The sequence below is a fragment of the Callorhinchus milii genome, unplaced genomic scaffold (assembly GCF_018977255.1).
Source record: "Callorhinchus milii isolate IMCB2004 unplaced genomic scaffold, IMCB_Cmil_1.0 Scaffold1, whole genome shotgun sequence".
Taxonomy (NCBI): Eukaryota; Metazoa; Chordata; class Chondrichthyes; order Chimaeriformes; family Callorhinchidae; genus Callorhinchus; species Callorhinchus milii.
Window position 1 is genome coordinate 40,679,892 of NW_024704742.1, and position 18,711 is coordinate 40,698,602.

The following is an 18,711-nucleotide window of genomic DNA, read 5'->3' on the forward strand; positions in this document are numbered from 1 at the left end:
AATCTTTCAGAATTTGCTTTTGAATAACGGTGAACAGAGCTCATTCACTTTTTCATGCTAATTGCTTTCTGATCAACAATTGCTTTCTGATCAATAGGGTGTTGGGTATCAACTTGTTCAGACTGACAGAACCAAAGAGACCTCTCAAACCACGAAGAAAAGAAAGGAAAAAAGTCACTGCCCAAAACCTTTCAGATGGAGACATTAAGCTTCTGGTCAACATTCTCCGAGCTTATGACTTACCTATACGTAAAACTACAGGAAGGTAGGAACAACAGTAGTAACCTTGAGAGCTACTCTGTCCTATTCAGTTATCCATTTGTCTTTAAACATTTGTCTCTCTAAAGTGGCTTCTGTGCTAGTGAATGATACTACAGTTATATTACGCATTGAAAATAAAACTAAGAATATGTAATCCATATGTGGGATAAAAGAGGTAACCAGCAGCTGATGAAGCTCCACACATCAAACTGGTGGAAATGTTGTTCAGTGATGTGTGAGGAACAGTGCCTGCTGTGCCTGCTGTGGACAGGAGGATAGTGGCAATCAGAGTTTTCATTGTAAAGACGTGAAAGCTTCAATATGTATTGTTTGGTATTACATTGCTTGTGTTGATTGCTAGAGAAAATGAATGCCCCAGGTATACAGATTCATACATGTCATTTGTGTTTTTGCTTTCTATTCAGTAAACCTCCACTGGCCTCCAGATCAGCGAGGTCTATTAATGAAAGCTTTGCAGCTTCTCAAGTACCTCAAAGTCCTACTCAAAGCCATGACTGGCCTGTTAACCAGGTACGAATAATCATGAGATGTCCAGAATGCAAGGAGTGGGTGGGAAGAAATTCTCCATTGTCCTTTATTTTTATGCTCAAGGCTTGAAGGCAGAGTGAATGAGAGCAGATATACAAATCAAATGCATAAGAGAAATTTGGTCAGATGTGAGGAAGAGTGAGGAGGAAGAATAAAGATGAACTTCTCATAATAATAATCCTTGCATTTTTTATAGCGCTTTTCACGTCTTCTAGACGTCCCAAAGCGCTTCACAGAATATACTGTAAAGTGAATTGACTGTATATTTGTGGGCGAACGTGGCAGCCAATTGCGCACAGCAATGTCCCACAAACAGTCGTAGATTGAAAATGACCAATTTATTATTGGTTTTGGTTTTGGAGGGATTATTAGTAGGCGTGTGGAGTAAGGAAATTTGCCCAAGGTTTCGCCCTGCCTGGAATTGAACTCAGGTCTCTTGCTTGCAAAGCAAGTGCTCTAACCACTGAGCTACAGGACTCCACAAATGGTCAGTGGAACAGATGCTTTATTCTCAGTGTTTAGTTTAAAAAGTTGTAATCCTGCTGGTCAGCAATCAAAAGCCATAATTTATGAGCCAAAGACAGATGGGTCACCCAACCTCACAGACTTTGGCATTGAGAACTAGGGAAAAGGAAGTCCACTCCTGGTGTATATATGGGTAAATCCAATTTGATATTTTAGAAATTTCCACTTTTAAAACCTGTGCAGGCTCCAATATATTTAGTCATAAACTCCAATCCGTGGACAAAGATTTAGCTCAGAAGAGAGAAGTTGAACAGACCTCTTAGAAGCTGGGACTATTCACACTTGAGAAGAGAATGCTTTGGGAGATTTTATTAAAAGTACTCAAGATCCTGAAGGATATTGATAAGCTGAACCCTAATACCATAGAATTCTGTAATAAGGCATCCCTTTATCAAGCGGATTTGCTTATAACGTCTGTGTCTTGTGGCGCTGTGGTTGGTTTCAGTATGTAGATCAATCAGCTTTCCTTATGCTATCAATGGCTGATTTTCAGGTTGTTTGGTCACTTCTGATGTCACTTCTTGTACACAACCAGTGTCCTGTAATTTCCCTTGTTTGGAATGTTAACTGTTTATTTCTATGCATTGGGTGCACAAAAAACTGACCCTTTGAGGAATTGAAGAAGACTCCTTCCTCAAATAGCAAGTTGTGTTACCACAGTCACATGCTGAATATTGATGAATATGTATGAATATACAGTATATGATGTATGAATCTATATGGATGGTGAAAAACCTAAGGAGAAAGGAAGGTCTGCTGAAACCAACAATGAGGAAGACTGTTGTCAGTGATGGCCAATTTAACGTGTTATATTTTTCTTTTTGTTAAAGTTATCAGTGCGTCCTTTTGTGGAGGTGTCATTCCAACGTACAGTCTGTCAGACCGCAACGGCAGATGGTCCAAACCCTAATTGGAATGAAGAACTGGAACTCCCATTCAGGTAGTGCTTTTTTTTTAACCTTGTAGTTTTTGGTCTTCTCTAAATAATATCTTTAAGTATTTAGTTTAAGATTAACAGGTTCTTTATATATTTATTTTTAAAAATGAATATTGTCCCAACCCTTGAACTTAATTTATTGTCCTGAAAACATTGAGTGTTGATCAAAAAAAGTGCACAGGACTACAGAGTGGAAAACTGTGACAATTACCATTATCCATAGGAAACCTCTGCATCATGTACATCACTTTTACCAAAAACAACTCTTTTCGCATTACAGTAATTATTAAAATGGATTGATTTGATTTTTTTTAAAAAAAACTCTTTTTCTATTTTGCTTCTGGTTTGCTCAACTTCTCCCTTCCTCTGCCTGAAACTGCTGATTCTTTTGTCTGGATAACCGGGTGGTGACTGACACACGGAAACCCATGCTTAAAAATACCCAAACCAAAGTGCTGAGAGTTCCACAAACATATGTAGAAATTTCCATTTGTCTGTGATGTAGTGACCCTCATACACGCATTCATAATATCCAGGCTTGATTATGCAAACTCCCTGCTTGTCGGCCTCCCCAATTTCTCCCTCCATAGGCTGCAGATCATCCAGAACTCTGTAGCCTGTGTCCTCTCCCCCATTAGGCTCGTGATCCCATCACCTCAATACTCGCCCGACTCCGCTGACACAGAGGATACAGTTCAAGATCCTGGTCATCACCTTCAAAGCCCTCCTACGACCTCCTAACCCTCTTCTAACCTGCTCGCTCCCTCTGCTCAGCAGGCTCCGCCCTGCTTCACGTCCCCTGCCTCACATGCCCCACCATTGATGGGCAAGCCTTCTGCCATTCTGCCCCCACCCTCTGTAACTTCATCCTGCAGTCCCTCTGCCTCACCCCCTTCCTTGCTTCATTCAAGACCCGTTTCACGACTCTGCTCTTCGACCGTGTCTTCGATCACCCTCCTTTCCCTCCCCCACCCACCGTGCCCTCCACCTTCCCCGATCCTGACCCCCAGCTCAGGTCCGAAACACTGATTGTCCAGCGCCTTGGGACGTCTTCCCAATGTGAAAGGCACTATAAAAATTTAATGTTGTTCTGCTCCTCCAAGTCCTGCTGATGAGCCAGTTGGCTGGTCTGTCATCAGCCGAATCCTGCAATACCATTTGTCTCAGGAACTGGACTAGCAAGATGGGAGGATCAATTTGATTCCCGTATTCCATTGTCAGTCATGTTGCCTAAAGCCAGTTTACTCTATAATTGAGTCTAAATACCACCCAGCCTACCCAGAGGATAATTGCTATTTGGATGCTTTAGTTCCACATACACCAACAGCCTTCTAATTGCTGACATATGTGGTAACCTTTAATCTGGGAGCGTAAACTATTGTTTGCAGCCAATAGAATTATATTGCAAAACATCATTTTAAAATGGCAATCACCCAAAATGCATAAAAGTGGATTTATCTTTTGTGCGAAAAAGTAACTATGAAAAACAATCAGTAGAATGGTAATGTTCAAACAACGTCCAAGTGGAATAATATTGAGATCAACTGAAATAAATATACAGTATTCAATAGAAATACTGTAACGAAAAGGAAAAAATACCAAAGAATAGAATTGAAGAATCCAAATGCAAACAGTGACATGCTTCATGGTCTCGTATCCTGATCATCGGTGGGCGTGCTTTCAGTTATTCTGCTCCTGCTCTCTGGAACTCCATCCCTTCAACTCACTCTATCCTCCCTACTTTTAAAGCCCGCCTTAAGACTTGCCTGTTTGACCACCCTTTTGGATGTCTTCCTTCTGCCCTCCTTTCCCCCCTCCCCCCACCAATCTTGGGTGCCCCACCAGCTGTGTAAAGCTCTTTGAGATGTTCTGCTGACATGAACAGCTCTCTGGATTCATAAATTGTATTGTAAATGTAGAGGAGAAGTGAAAATAAATTAAAATGGAAAATATTAACTCCGACAGTTCTTTCCACATTACTGTTGGTGCCTGGAATTCTGCCTGGAAAAGTAACCTAACTGAGAATGACGTCTCCTTGAACCAATTCTTAAGTAATCTCATCAGCAGAATGCAGTGTTAATTCCCGTATTTTAGTGTATAAGAGTCCTGGAGTGGTGACTGCTTGTGTGTTTGCATTGAGTCTAGAGCTCCGAATGGTGATTACAGCACTGCAAGCCTGCAGTCTGTCACAGATGAAGTGTTCATCAACGTCTTCGATGAAGTTGTTTATGACATCTTAGAGGTAAATCTCACAATATTTTTGTGACTATTCAGCAAATGGCATCAATGGGCAAAAATAATTTTACAAATACTGGACACTCATTTATTAATCATTTTTTAAAAAAAAATCATATTTTTAGGATGAACGAGAAAGAGGGAGTGGTGTTCACACTCGTATTGAACAACACTGGTTGGGAGCTGTACAGATCCCATTTACTACCATTTACTGCCAGGCTAGGGTAAGGATTGTTTTTTCTGTGTTTAACTGGTGAACACAATTTTGTGCAAGAGGGTATTTCTGAAATAGTAAAACGTTAATTTGTAGTAGAAATAAGAACAACTTCCATTTGTTTCATGTAGGATAACATCATAAACATCTCATATTACATATGGCCCCAGTAGTTTAAGGTTAGTCTATACAAAATGTATATAGGAAATTCAATTTAGGCTTCTCATAGACCCCTTTTTCAACTCAATGCATGCCATAGGCGATGAGCACCACTTGAACGTGAAGCTGTCAAAAGTAAAGATGGATAATTTCAGATATAAGATGGAGAGCACCTCCAGACAGGCTATTTGACTTTGACTCTGAGGGCAAGGCAAGAGCAGAGGACAATCGAACAAATCTCAACGGGAACTACTTTGATTTAAAAGAAATAAACTGGTAGATAAATGTTGTTATAATTTGCCTTTAACATTGTGCATTATTCATCTTACCAATTGGTTTTGTAACTGAGCTCAGTTCCTTATTAAGTTTGTCTTGAGTGGTGAGATAATGGCAATACATGTTAAGTAATGATAGGTATCATTGATCATTGCTTTACAGATTGATGGCACCTTCAGGATTAACACACCGCCAGTACTGCTAGGATACAGCAAAGAGCGTCATCATGCCAGCGAGGGAGGGTGGGATGCAGTTCGAAGCCTTAGTGAAGGGTCTTATTTGTCCCTTTTCATCACTGTTGAACCTCAACTTGTACCTGGCGAATCTGTAAGAGAAAAGGTAATGTTCCACATGTATGCGGACGACATCCAACTCTACCTCTCTGCCTCCACCCTCAACTCCAGGACCACTGCTGTCCTGACAGACTATCTGTCAGACATCAAATCCTGGATGAGAGCAAACTTTCTACAGTTGAACGTCAACAAGAGACCGAGGCTGTCCTGATTGGCTCCCATCAGCGCTTCCTCACCTCAGGCATTGACAGCATCACCATCCATGGTTGCACACTCCACCTTGCTAAGCCAGTCCAGAACCTTGGCATCTTGTTTGACCCTCAACTGTCATTTCTACCCCACATCTGTGCCATGACCTGCTCTGTCTTCCCCCACTACCGCAACATCGTCCAGCTCGGCCACTGTCTTACACCGCAGACCGCCAAAACCCTCATACACGCATTCATTACATCCAGACTCGACTGTGCAAACTCCCCGCTTGTCGACCTCCCCAACTCTTCAATCCATAGGTTGCAGATCATCCAGAACTCTACAGCCTGTGTCCTCTCCTGCACCAGGCGACTCTTATCACCCCCATCCTCGCCTGACTCCACTGGCTTCCCATCACACAGAGAAAATAGTTCAAGATCCTGGTCCTCACCTTCAAAGCCCTCCATGGCTTTGCTTCCCCTACCTCTGTGACCTCCTAACCCCCTACCAATCTCCCGCCCCCTCTGCTCAGCTTGCTTCACGGCCCCACCTCACCCGCCCATTGGCGGGCGGGCCGTCAGGCAATCTGCCCCCATCCTATGGAACTCCATTCCACAGTCCCTCCACCTCGTCCCTCCCTCGCCTCCTTCAAGACCCTCCTCTTCGCTTGTGCCTTTGGTCACCATCCTTCCCCGCCTGCACTCCACCCTTCCCAATCCCAACCCCAGCTTGGGTTCAAATCACTGATTGTCCAGCACCTTGGGACGTCCTCCTAACGTGAAAGGCACTATATAAATATAATTTTGTTGTTCTTGTTGTAATGTACCACCAAATGTTTCTATTAAGACAAAATTCCTGAATTTAACATGGTCAGTTCAAATTCCCTCTGTCACAATACTGTTCTTCCCACTCCAACTATACTGCAAATGATCTTGATGAGCTATTTATGGAGCGTTGACAGCATCACCATCCATGCACACTCCACCTTGCTAAGCCAGTCCGAAACTTTGGGGTCTTGTTTGACCCTCAACTATTCTTTCTACCCCACATCTGCGCCATGACCCGCTCTGCCTTCCCCCACCTCCACAATGTCGCCCGGCTCTGACACTGTCTCACACCGCAGGCTGCTGAAACTCTCATACACTCCTTCATTACATCAATTCTCGACTTTGCAAACTCACCGCTTGTCGGCCTCCCCAACTCCTCCCTCTACAGGCTGCAGATCATCCAGAACTCTACAGCCCGTGTCCTCTCCTGCACCATGCTCCGCAACCCTATCACCCCCATCGTTGCCCAAATCCACTGACTTCCCATCACACAGAGGATTCAGACCAACTCCCCCACCACTCCGTTTGCTTTGCTAATTCATGCTTGCTCCACATTGTCCACTGCTCTGCCCCTCCATTAGTGGACAACCATTCAGCTACTTTGCCCCCCCACCCCCCTTTTTGGAATGCTCTCTAAATCCCTCACTTTGCATCCTCCCTCTCTCTTTACAAAACCTCCCTCTTCCCTCCACTACCCACACTCATCCTACTCAGGCTTCCACTCCATCAATGTGAAGCATTTCAAGACATATCCCTACATGAAACATGCTATATAAGTGCAAGTTCTTTGTTAAATTCTTATTCTCAGTCTTGTGTGTGGAGACAACAGTGTTTTCATGCAGGCTTGAGAATTAAACAGGGGCACCTTCACCTCAGGGAACTGCATGGCAGAATGAATTTATAGAATCTTACAGCACAGAAGGAGACCATTTGGCCCAATGTGCCTGTGCCGGCTCTTTGAAAGATATGTCAACTAGTCCCATTCCCCCTCTCTTATCCCATAGCCTGCACATTTTTCCTTCTTAAGTACATATCGAATTCCCTTTTAAAAGCTTTATCGATTCTGCTTCCACCACCCTTTGAAACAAACAAACAAAACAAAAAACTACATTTGTATAGCGCCTTTCACGTCGGGAGGAAGTCTCAAGGCGCTGAAAGGAGTTCATTCTCTGCAATTCTCTGACTCAAGGAAATGAAGGCGTTAGAGTGTTTGTGATGTACTTTGGCTACTGGTGAGTGAGGGTTAATGAGCTGAACTTTTCCTCAGATTGTAGGGATAGTTATGGCACTTGTTGCAGCCACTATGATGAATGGGATGCTGAGAGAGGAGCAGAGGAGAGAAAAAAATGGCACTGGAGTTTCGAAACAGCACAGCTAGGATTATGGATCAGTTTCCATTATTTCAGAGTAGGTGTCACGTAGAGATATTAAGAGTGCAAATTATTTAGTAATGCTATGTAGGAAAGAATATAATGTTTATCTGATGCTAAGTGTCTGATCAAGATGTTAATAATTGATAACTATTCACTTATTAATAATAATAATCCTTGCATCTGATATAGCACCTTATCTCAAAGCATTTCACTGCAAAGTCAATCGACTGTATATTTTGTGGGCGAAACACAGCATCCAATTGCACACAAACAGTTGTGGATTGAGTGACACAAAATTTATTGGTGAAATATTACATTGTATTAGCTCACCTATAAGCTTCTCTGAACGTATCTGGGTTTGTATAGAGCAGAGCTGAAGTGCTAATGTTTCTTTTGGAAGTGTTTGTTTTGTGCTGTTTCCAATAACTAGAACTTTTAAGTGGAAGTGTCTTTATGATATGTCTTCGATCCAAATCACTTACCATTCCTGTTTGTTACACAATAATATTTGACATTTATATAATGTCACGAGAATGCTTCACATAACTCACTGGGAAATGAAGCTTTTATCAAAGCTATTTATTCATACGTGGAACATGCATCAAAAGCCATTTTTATACTAATATGGTTCAGTTAGTTCAAACTGAATTATAGTTAGTTACTTATTTAAAAAAATGCATAAAAGCAAGGTTATTAGACTGTTCCACGGAAATGTATGTCAATGCTGGGTGAAAATTGTTAATAGACTTGTTCATAACAAGAATAAGTTATTTTCAAAGAGATTTCTAGCACAAAAGTTGATGTCAAACACACAGTAGAAAAATCCCTACTCCCCTGCTCTGTTCCAACTTGCCTTTTCATAGTTTCTAAGAAGAACAGTGAAAGGTGCAGTGTTTGCTCTGAAGCAAAATGGAAGAAACCACCCTGTCTCATCAATCACATTCACTCACTTACAATTAATTGCAATCAACCAGGATAAGATGATGAAAAGGCTGCATTTCACAAAAGGCATAGCACTTTATTACAATGATTTAGAAACCATATGAAAAGAGAAGGCAAATAACTTTATAAAAAAACATCCCTGGAAATACACATGTAATTTTATTAGCCATGTATGGAAAACAATAACTCAAAATGTGGGTATTGGCTTCCCTTTTAGACAATTTCACAGTTTTAATTTGTGTTGTTCTGGATTTGCTCTTTATGCCTTTTTTTTCTTTTCCACATTTACTGCTGCTTTCTACAGATGATTGAGATGCTAAAAAAGGTAAAAATTTAACTCAAGGCTTTGTTTCAATTAAAACGAGTCGTATGTTCTAAGTTCATGAATTAACTTGGGGCCCTAAGGTTCTGAATTTCAATCCTAATGGATCCACTCAGCTCCCCAGTGTTTTGAGATCAAAGAAAAACATTTCATTATTTTTAAAAAAATGTACCTTGGAGGGGAAGTTTTCTGTGGGGCTAAATTAGCTCTGAGGAGATGCAAAGACAGGCATGTTCCACAGCAATCCAAGTCACTGTAGATGTTTACCCACAAGGTATAGAGACACTCCATATTCCAGTGCATCCTGTGAAGGACTTTGAGATATCCTCCTGATGTGAAAGGAGTAAGGATTATTATTATTATTGACAACTAGTCCATCTGGTTAAAACATTGAAACTTGGGGATGTAGATGTGCCCTCATTAATGTGTGCCATGGCCTTAACAGGTTGAGCGGTGTTGAAAGGCAGGTATCATGCTGCATGTTTTATCAGAAATATCCTTTAATATAAAAAGTAAAATAGATTTAAAGCAGAATTCAAAACAAATTCTGGTTGTTTTAGTTTAAAACGTGTTTAAAACGTGTCATATTCTGTACAGCTGATCTAAGTGTTCTGATGTGCCAACAAGATTTTTATATAAACCTTTTTTATATCCAATCTTAACGTATTGCAACAGATTTCAGCAAAACCTTTCTAATATTCTGATAATTATGTTTATTTACTGTGCACTGCCATCATTTTGTCTTCAGTTTGAGACTCAAGAGGATGAAAAACTGCTCCAAGCAGCAGAGAAGTTCCAGAAGGAAATGGAGCTTAAGTTCCCAAAGCGGCGATGCCTCACCTTTGTGACCGATCTCAGTGGCAAGATGGTTTTCATTACAAGGTTCATTGGGCCTCTCAGTCCACCCCAGGAGCTATTGGATGCTTTCCCAAATAACCCTGAGGCTTCAGCAGTGAGTAACTTTGTATTGGCAATTTAAAATTTAGAGATTTAAGGTGCATTGCTCCATGCTTTTATCAATCAATTACAATGGAACCCCATTTAAGCAACCAATCATATTTGTTGGTGTGATGAATTGTAAGGCAGAATACAGTATTTTTTAGCCAATAGACAATAAGTCTGCTTGCCATGTAACTCCAAAAAATCAACAGTGGGCTCTCATATGCATGTTGTGTAAACGCATGTGTACAGGTGACTTTAATTATGTAGTTACTCAATGTCAAAAATGATAGAAACATCTTTTAAAAGAAAGTCTCTTCTCTGACACTTGCCTGAGATGAGATCATTGTTTATGACCATCGCTCTGTTTAACTGAGATAAATTGGTGAATTTTTAAAAAAAAATTGTACGCTCTGCAAGGCAAAGCAATACATTGCAAAAGGAGAACCTCAGTGTTTTCAGCATTTTAATTGCATTTCAATTCATCATCTTCAAGACTCTGATTGAGTTATCAATCTTATGCACTTATGCTTTTTCCTCTATTCAGTTATGATCTGATTGTTCAGTTAAATTTTTTTTGTTTAGTTTAATATTGTTTCTCAATGTGGGCATATCTTGCCCTGCCCTCTGTCATGCCCACTCTTTGCCCATCTTCCAATTGCACATGAAAACTTTCCTCTTCAATAGTGCCTACAGTCACGTCCCCTTTCTCCCTGGTTCAGCATCAAACTACGCCATTATTCAGCGAAGCCGAGAGACTACAATGGGTGGGGTGAAGAATGGTATATAAATGTAAGTTGTTGATGTTGTACTAATAGATTTAACATTATTATTAACTATGTGTGTGTGTTTGTGCTTTAGGATCTGGTGGCTCGCTATGTTTCTCTGATTCCCTTCCTGCCTGACAGTGTGTCATTTGCTGGAATCTGTGACTTATGGTGTACTTCAGATGTAAGTAATATCACCCAATTCTATTGCTTCTTAGTACTTCAGATATAAGTAATATTGTTAGGTTATCTTATCAATTAATTTTCTTACTTTTCTTTATAATTCTTAATCTTTCTGATTTTACTATGTACATGGGTTCATGAATGTTCATGTTACAACCTCTTACATAGCAGAACTTTTGCAACATTTGTTAGATTCTCTGGGGATCGATAAACTTATTGAGATGGGGGAGAACATAGAGGATCCTGTAGCTCAGTGGTTAGAGCACTCGCCTTGCAAGCGAGACACTTGGGTTCAATTCCAGGCAGGGCAAAACCTTGGGCAAGTTTCCTTACTCCACACGTCTAATAGTAATCCCTCCAAAGCAAAACAATAATAAATTGGTCATTTTCAATCCACGACTGTTTATGGGACACTGCTGTGCCCAATCGGCTGCCGCGTTTCGCCCACAAATATACGATCAATTCACTTTACAGCATATTCTGTGAAGCGCTTAGAGACGTCAAGAAGACGTAAAAAGCGCTATATCAAATGCAAGGATTATTATTATTATAACATCCCATTCTCCATTGGTGAGTTTATAAGCTCACAAAGCCCAGTAAATGTACCACCACTCCCATCTTCCTCAAAACACACACATAAAGTGGTAATATAGCAACACACATTGCTGTACAATAATGACCCTTGCACTTAATATAGTGCCTTGAACCATCTCACAACATTACACAGAATTTTACTGTAAAGTGCACTGACCATGTGTTTATAGGTGAAACTGGCAGCCACTTTGTGCACAGCACTGTTCCACAACAGCCATGAAATGAATGAGCAATTTTATCTGGGGGATTGAAAACCAGGATACCAGGAGAAAATCACTTATTTTTCAAATAGTGCCATGGAATCTGATCAGCCTGACAGCATAGCTTCCCAGCACTGAACTGGAGTATCAGCCTAGGCTATAACAGTTCAGTCCCAATGTGGGGTATGAACCCACAACCTTCTGAAGAAGGCAATGGTGCTGCTAACTGAGCCAAGGAGACACCTATATATAGTTAAATTGGGTATTCAAATAAACTCTTAATGTGGTCTATTACCAATTTTGTGCGTTTGGAAAGAGTTAAAAATGGAAGAGTGGTTGGGACAGGCAATCATCATAATAATAATAATCCTTGCATTTGATATAGCGCTTTTCACGTCTTCTAGACATTTCAAAGCGCTTAATCATAGTCACCTCTGTACCTTTTTATAAGTACAACAATGTAACTTTTTCCATGTTTGGCCAAATAAGCGTGCCATATGTAGAAATGGGCTTTTAAAATGAAATGGCTTTGTGATGGCTTTGTTTAGACTCTTCTGGTATCAGTTACGCTGGCTGAGATAATGGGACTGAAAAGATTAAAGCTGGCTTTATAGCACCAAGCTGCTGTCTGGTCACCTGTGTCTGGGGATACACTTTTAATGTGAGTTTGAAAGCAGTGGTGTACTTTTGATCTTTTCATTCAATCCAGCAATTCCTGGACTTGCTGGCAGGTGATGAAGAGGAACATGCAGTTCTGCTGTGTAACTATTTCCTAGCAATGGGGAAGAAAGCTTGGCTGGTGATAGGAACCGCCATTCCTGAGGTAAGAGGCTATTTCTTTTTTTCTCACAGCCTCTCCAAAGTTTCCACAGCCTTTGGTGCTGATTTATAATCCCGAAAGCTGTGAACCTGTATTAGTTTTTATTTGCCTCTTTAATCTAATCAAACTGGACAGCAATCACTTTACTAAACAACTAGGGCTCTAAAGTTTTGAAACGGGAGGGGACCTTTGTAGTGTTACATAAAATGTTAAATGGAATTGAAAAACTAAACCTAGAACAATACTTTCTGATGCACCGAGACAGAAGAGGACACAGGTTTAGGGTTTCAAAGGGCAATTTAGAACAGGAACCAGGAAGTACCTCTTTGCCCAGAAGATTGAAACAAGAGTACCCAATGGAGGGTTAAGACCAGGACAGTGCATCTAAAAAAAATACGTGGATGCTGGGACACGAGGATAATTCAGATTGGACATAATTAATGGCGTTAATATATATTAGATATGGAGAACTTGCCATCCCCCATTTCATGAAATGGTTTTACGCAAAATTCGGTTCCTGTTGTTGGCTGGCAGCAGTTTTGAGCCTGCTGCTGCACAGTCCTCAGCATTTCGGTTCTGGTTTGGGGAATATCAACTTAAATCAACTTTAAAGTTGAGCATCATTCAGCTTGAGAGAGATCACAGTTAATCAGGATAATTGTCAATCACGGGCCATCCTAGTCACCTCATAGTCTTCCCCAGTAATCAACAATAAAATATTTCCAATCAGCGTACAGCAATAAAATCAAAATTATGAATTTAGGCCTTGTGCACACAAGAGAGAAGATGAACAGATTTAATTATTTACTCAGAGTGACGAGTGTATAATAGACTACCCAAGAACACTGGAAACAGATTGTATTAGCAAATTCAAGAGGGAAATTGTTAACTATGTAGCAACGAAGTTGATCTGTAATCTAGCCTTGGGATTCTGGTGTTCTTTGCTTTTCCAAAGTTCTTTCTTGGAAGTTTATAAACATTTCAGTTGCTGACTTTCACAAACTAGGAATTTCAGTATAAAAATGTACAGTACTCAAATTTCATTTCAGGGTCCAACAGCCTACGTGTTGACCTATGAACAGAATCAGTATGTGATTTGGAACTGCACCACTGGACAGTATTATGGACAGTTTGATGCCTTCTGTCCTCTGCAGAATGTCAGCTGCTTGATTAGTGCTGACAATGTGAGTTTTTCTCCAATTAACTGTGATGAAATGTGACAAATGATGAAGTATTCATGTCATCTTTGCAGAATTTTGAAAGTTTGATGGATGATGAGTGGTGTGTGTGTGTTTGACGCTGTTAAAGCTAAATGTTACATTGGGCATACTTTAAATGCTGTAGCTCCTAAATGAAGGGACCATAAAATGTTTCCTATGTTTATGTTTAGTAAATTTAGTACAAGGTCTAGTTAATGAATCAATGTTTTATAGTTGCTGTAACTTGCTGCATTTTTGTGGGGGCAAACTTTCTACTGCTTATCCAACCTCCCTGACAGGACTTGAAGCTTTGTCTGGATCTGAGTGTGAAGAATCTCTGCTGCCAGTTTCCTCATACAAAAGTAATGTAATTCTAGGAATGTATCAGTTCACTGTATTTATTTGGGCTAATCCATATTTTAACTCTTTTCTAGATCTGGTTCAACATACAGAAATATGACACAGTCATGAGAATAAATTTTGACATCAGCAAATCCAAACTTTGGAAGCCATTTTTCTCCCGAAGTTTCCCATTTCCAGGCTTGTCAACTATTCAGGTATGGTGTTAAGTACAGAGATTCAGTCTTGGCTAAGGCTCTCGTAAATTCTCATAATATAGGTAAAATATTGTCTTAAGCACACAGTTGATCATATGTGTAAATAGGCACTTTTTTAAACAATTCCTTTACAAATTCACCACTTCTGATATGAAGAAGTTAAATATTTAGCAACCTTTCAAAAGCAGAGACAGATAGCTGGGAGTCCAAGCCCTGTGTTGGGACATTGACCCCGCATCATCTATGTTGACATTCCAGTTCAGTGCAGGGGTGTTCGACCGTTGCCTCCACTCGACTGGCTCCGGCTTCTTGCCTGTTCCTCATTCCCTCTGTTCCACCATTGGCGGCCACACTTTCAGCCGCTACTGCCTGAAACTCTGGAGCACTCTCCCTCAATCCCTCCACCTTGCCTCCTCCTTCTCCATTTTCAAGAAGTGCTTGACTGGAGTCCTGTAGGTCAGTGGTTAGAGCACTCGCTTTGCAAGCGAGAGACCTGTGTTCAATTCCAGGCAGAGCGAAACCTTAGGCAAGTTTCCTTACTCCACACAGAGCCTAATAATGATCCCTCCAAAACAAAAAAAATAATAAATTGGTCATTTTCAATCTACGACTGTTTGTGGGACATTGCTGTGCGCAATTGGATGCCTTGTTCGCTCACAAAAATACAGTCAATTCACTTTACAGTATATTCTGTGAAGCGCTTTGAGACGTCTAGAAAAGCGCTATATCAGATGCAAGGATTATTATTATTATTATAACTGCTTACGGTCACCTCCTACGCCCACCCCGACAAGGTGTCAAGCTCCGCCACTGTCAAGCATTCTGAGATGCTACCTTGTGTGAGGGGCACTATATAAATGAAAGTTGTTGTTGTATTGTTAGAGGTGCCGTGCTTCAGATAAGATATTAAACCAAGTTCCTGTTCAGGTGGCTTTTAAAGATCTCATGTCACTGTTTGAAAAGAGACGGGTATTTATTTGGGAAATTATTGTCCTGTCTAACAATCCCCTAAATAAAATTAGTCATTCATTTCATGGCTGTTTGTGGAACATTGGTGTGTGCAAATTGCCTGCCACGTCGATCAAAATGAAGACCTTAGGTTTTCAGTTTTAGAAATGCTCTTACATAATAATAGTGTTTAAAAAGTCCTCTCAGATGTGTGAAGTGTACTATATAAATGCAAGTTGTTGGGTTTTTGATGAGATAATTCACTGATGTCAACACAGAACACCTGTACTAATAGCAACTGTCTTTTTTTTAACTTAATTTGTATGTGCATTGCACACACCAACAAAATAACGTGTTCACATACCCACCTGTTTAATTCTTTCTCAGCCTGAAGAACTTATTTATCAACGCACAGAGAAGGCAGCTGCAGCAGAACTTCAAGACAAGTAATGCTGATCTACTTTAAATAAAATTTCCATGAGGGTTTTTATTGTTTTAATGAAATACAAAGCAGCAAATTAGAGAATACAGAGTCGACTCCATTTTAAGAGATTGTATATCAAATAGCTTGTGAATAGCACGCAATGAGAGCATTTTTGGCTGCCCTGTTGAGACCTGATAGACCTGCTATTGAGCGTTCTGTCAGTTTGTTAATGAAATAGTACGAGAATCATCAGTTTAATGTCTCAAGTGATCTGAACATAAAATACCATTTTGAAAAGTCAAATTATTGAAATGCAGAGCGCATGTCAGCTTTTCCATTACTTTTGTTCAACCGCAACTTCTCTTCAAAGGTTTCTATCAGGTCCCCATCTGCAGGGGTTCAGCTCCGACACTGAGACAGGTACATCTCAAACATCATGAATGATAACCTTGTCATAGCGAAAGTTCAAAGATAATATCCTGTTTGATTTAAACAAATCGTTATGTGATGCCTATCATATGCGGATCACTAACAATAGGAATCTTTTTGTTCCATCTTTAAAATGGGAATGATTAAATTTTAATAATTGGTATGAATCGTCCTGCCCTGTGTAGGATTGAAAAGATATTGAAAGAGAAGATTATGGAATGGAGACCAAGACATCCAACTCGCTGGAACAGGTACTGCAGCTCTACCCTGCGGCAGTTCTTACCCACACTGGAGCTGAGCCAGGGGAGAGATGTGGGGGAAGAACACCGTGTGCAACTGCAGGCCCTGCTGGGAGATTACAGGGTAATGTATCACTTTTAAACTGCAAACCAACAACACAACCTGAAACCACTTTAAATCCTGTATCTTTTTTTCCTTCACACTTTATATTGCTATTCCGTTCCACCATTAGTGGCCGTGCTTTCAGCCCCGAAACTCTGGAACACTCTTCCTGCATTCCTCCATCTTGCCCCCTCCTTCCCTATCTTCAGGTCATGCCTGAAGACCTTCCTCTTGGACCATGCCTATGGTTATCTCTTGCCCCCACTAAGCTGTCAAGCGCTCTGGGACCCTATCCTGCATGAGGAGCGCTATATAAAGGCAAATCCCTGACCTGCAATGCCTTAGAATGTCCTTCCTGACGTGAACAAATCTCATTTGTTATTATTGGTGGTGGTATTTTACATAAAATTATTCTGTTCATTGACATTGTTGAGATGTTTTAATATTCTATCAAATAACAGTCTCTCTATTGGGAATCAGATTGTTAAATAATCCGTTTAGCCATATATTTTATATTTTGTACTTATGTCAAATTGTTTTCTGCAGATTGCTGGGTTTCCTATCCACATGCCTTTCTCTGAACTGAGGCCCATCATCGAAGCTGTGCACAGCACAGGTGTCCACACGACTGAGGTTCCTCGTGTCGAGTTTGCACTGGCTGTGTACATCCATCCATACCCCAACAGTGTGCTGTCGGTTTGGATTTATGTGGCTTCCCTGGTCCGCAGCAGATAAGAGAAGCAAATGATCATTCCCTTACGGTCCTGATTTAATGGCACTTATATGGTGGCTTAGTATGTGGCGTTCACGGGGTTAGCAAGATTCAGAACCCTTGAATCCTGCTGGTAACTAGATGGGTATCCACATCACCCAAAAAATTACTATAGCATGGTTCCAGTCACATTGTTAGAGAGTTGTTTCCACGGATATCCAGTTCTTTCTGAATCCTGCTTGAAGACAGCATACTTTCAACCCTGAAGCCTTATCAAACAAAATAAACTCAGGCAGTGCTCTGAATTTATATCTCACCATAAATTTGATACGTCACTTAATCAGTGTTGTATATTTTCTTGAACATTTTTCATGGAATTATTTATTTTGCAGCAATTATTTTGCAATTTCTGTTATTTGCAATTGCTTGTTAAAGCCTTTCTATTTATTTTCATTTAGGTAGACCGTTGTATGATCATTCATCATGTAGTCTTTGTTTTACAGATGTAATTATTTTTATTTTGCATTTAATTAATTCTGAAATCATTTCTCGCAATGGAGCATAGTCCTTTCTCCCCACCTATCAGAAAGGGCACCTGACATGAGATGGTGTGTTTCACAATGTATACATTGCAATATTATATTAAGACAATTATCCGTCATAGGGGTTGAAGTAGTATTTGCACAAATAAACAGGATAGTGTCTGGCATTCAGTAGCTAATGTAAGTGCAAATATACAGTAGTTATTTCACTTGAATTTGTTCAAAGGCTAGGTGTGGTTGAACATGACAGAAATGGGCTCATAATTGTGAGAATATATTTTCTAAAAACATACAAATTGAATCAGAATATTTTTGTAACCTTTAGTCAGTTGATCTACAAAGTAAAATGTATGATGACAAGTACTATGATTTTTTTTCTCTAATCTACCTCTTAATGGTTTATAACAGTATACATACATCTGTCCTTCCTGGGGAATGGTCAGCAGGGTCTCTTTTGAGGTTCATTTGGCTCAGAGGTGCCAAACCGGTCAATGGAATATTTTCTTTTTTAAAAAAAGTCTAAATACTGCAGATGCTAGAAATCTGAAATAAAAATAAGTGGCTGGGAATACACAGCAGGTCAGGCAGCATCTACAGAGAGAGGAAAATAAGTTAACTTTTCAGGTCGATAAACTTTCAACAGAACAGTTCTGACAAAAGGTTATCAGCCTGAAACGTGCTGTTCTCTATTCCAGATCCTACGTATATAACATAAGAAATGTTAGACAAAAAAAGACCAAGGTCCGTCCATCTAGTTCACCTTCCACCTTCCTGGCATGCACATATCCCCCAAACTACCTTTGTACTATATCCCATAATGTTATTTCCTAAAAAAAATCTAATTGTGTTTGAAAGAATCAATACTTCCTGCTTCAGCCATCTCCATAGGGAGCCTGTTCCCCAGGTTCACTATTCCCTCATTGAAATAGTGTTTGCGTAGATTTGTTTTGAAT

General features: G+C 40.2%; 1 protein-coding gene across 2 annotated transcripts in view; it reads left to right on the forward strand.

Moving 5' to 3' along the window:
- The window catches only part of cc2d2a (coiled-coil and C2 domain containing 2A), a 64,352-nt gene extending 46,051 nt beyond the window's left edge, over window positions 1-18,301 (forward strand). For both annotated transcript variants that reach the window (XM_007889001.2, XM_007889002.2), the window contains exons 26-39: window positions 98-265; window positions 687-792; window positions 2,166-2,275; window positions 4,418-4,514; window positions 4,633-4,731; window positions 5,319-5,495; window positions 9,851-10,054; window positions 10,903-10,992; window positions 12,495-12,608; window positions 13,655-13,789; window positions 14,239-14,361; window positions 15,697-15,755; window positions 16,348-16,525; window positions 17,051-18,301. In XM_007889001.2, coding sequence (XP_007887192.2) covers window positions 98-265; window positions 687-792; window positions 2,166-2,275; window positions 4,418-4,514; window positions 4,633-4,731; window positions 5,319-5,495; window positions 9,851-10,054; window positions 10,903-10,992; window positions 12,495-12,608; window positions 13,655-13,789; window positions 14,239-14,361; window positions 15,697-15,755; window positions 16,348-16,525; window positions 17,051-17,239 — 1,849 coding nt within the window. In that variant the 3' untranslated portion in view covers window positions 17,240-18,301. The remainder of the gene's footprint in view (window positions 1-97; window positions 266-686; window positions 793-2,165; window positions 2,276-4,417; window positions 4,515-4,632; window positions 4,732-5,318; window positions 5,496-9,850; window positions 10,055-10,902; window positions 10,993-12,494; window positions 12,609-13,654; window positions 13,790-14,238; window positions 14,362-15,696; window positions 15,756-16,347; window positions 16,526-17,050) is intronic.
- Window positions 18,302-18,711: the final 410 nt, after the last annotated feature.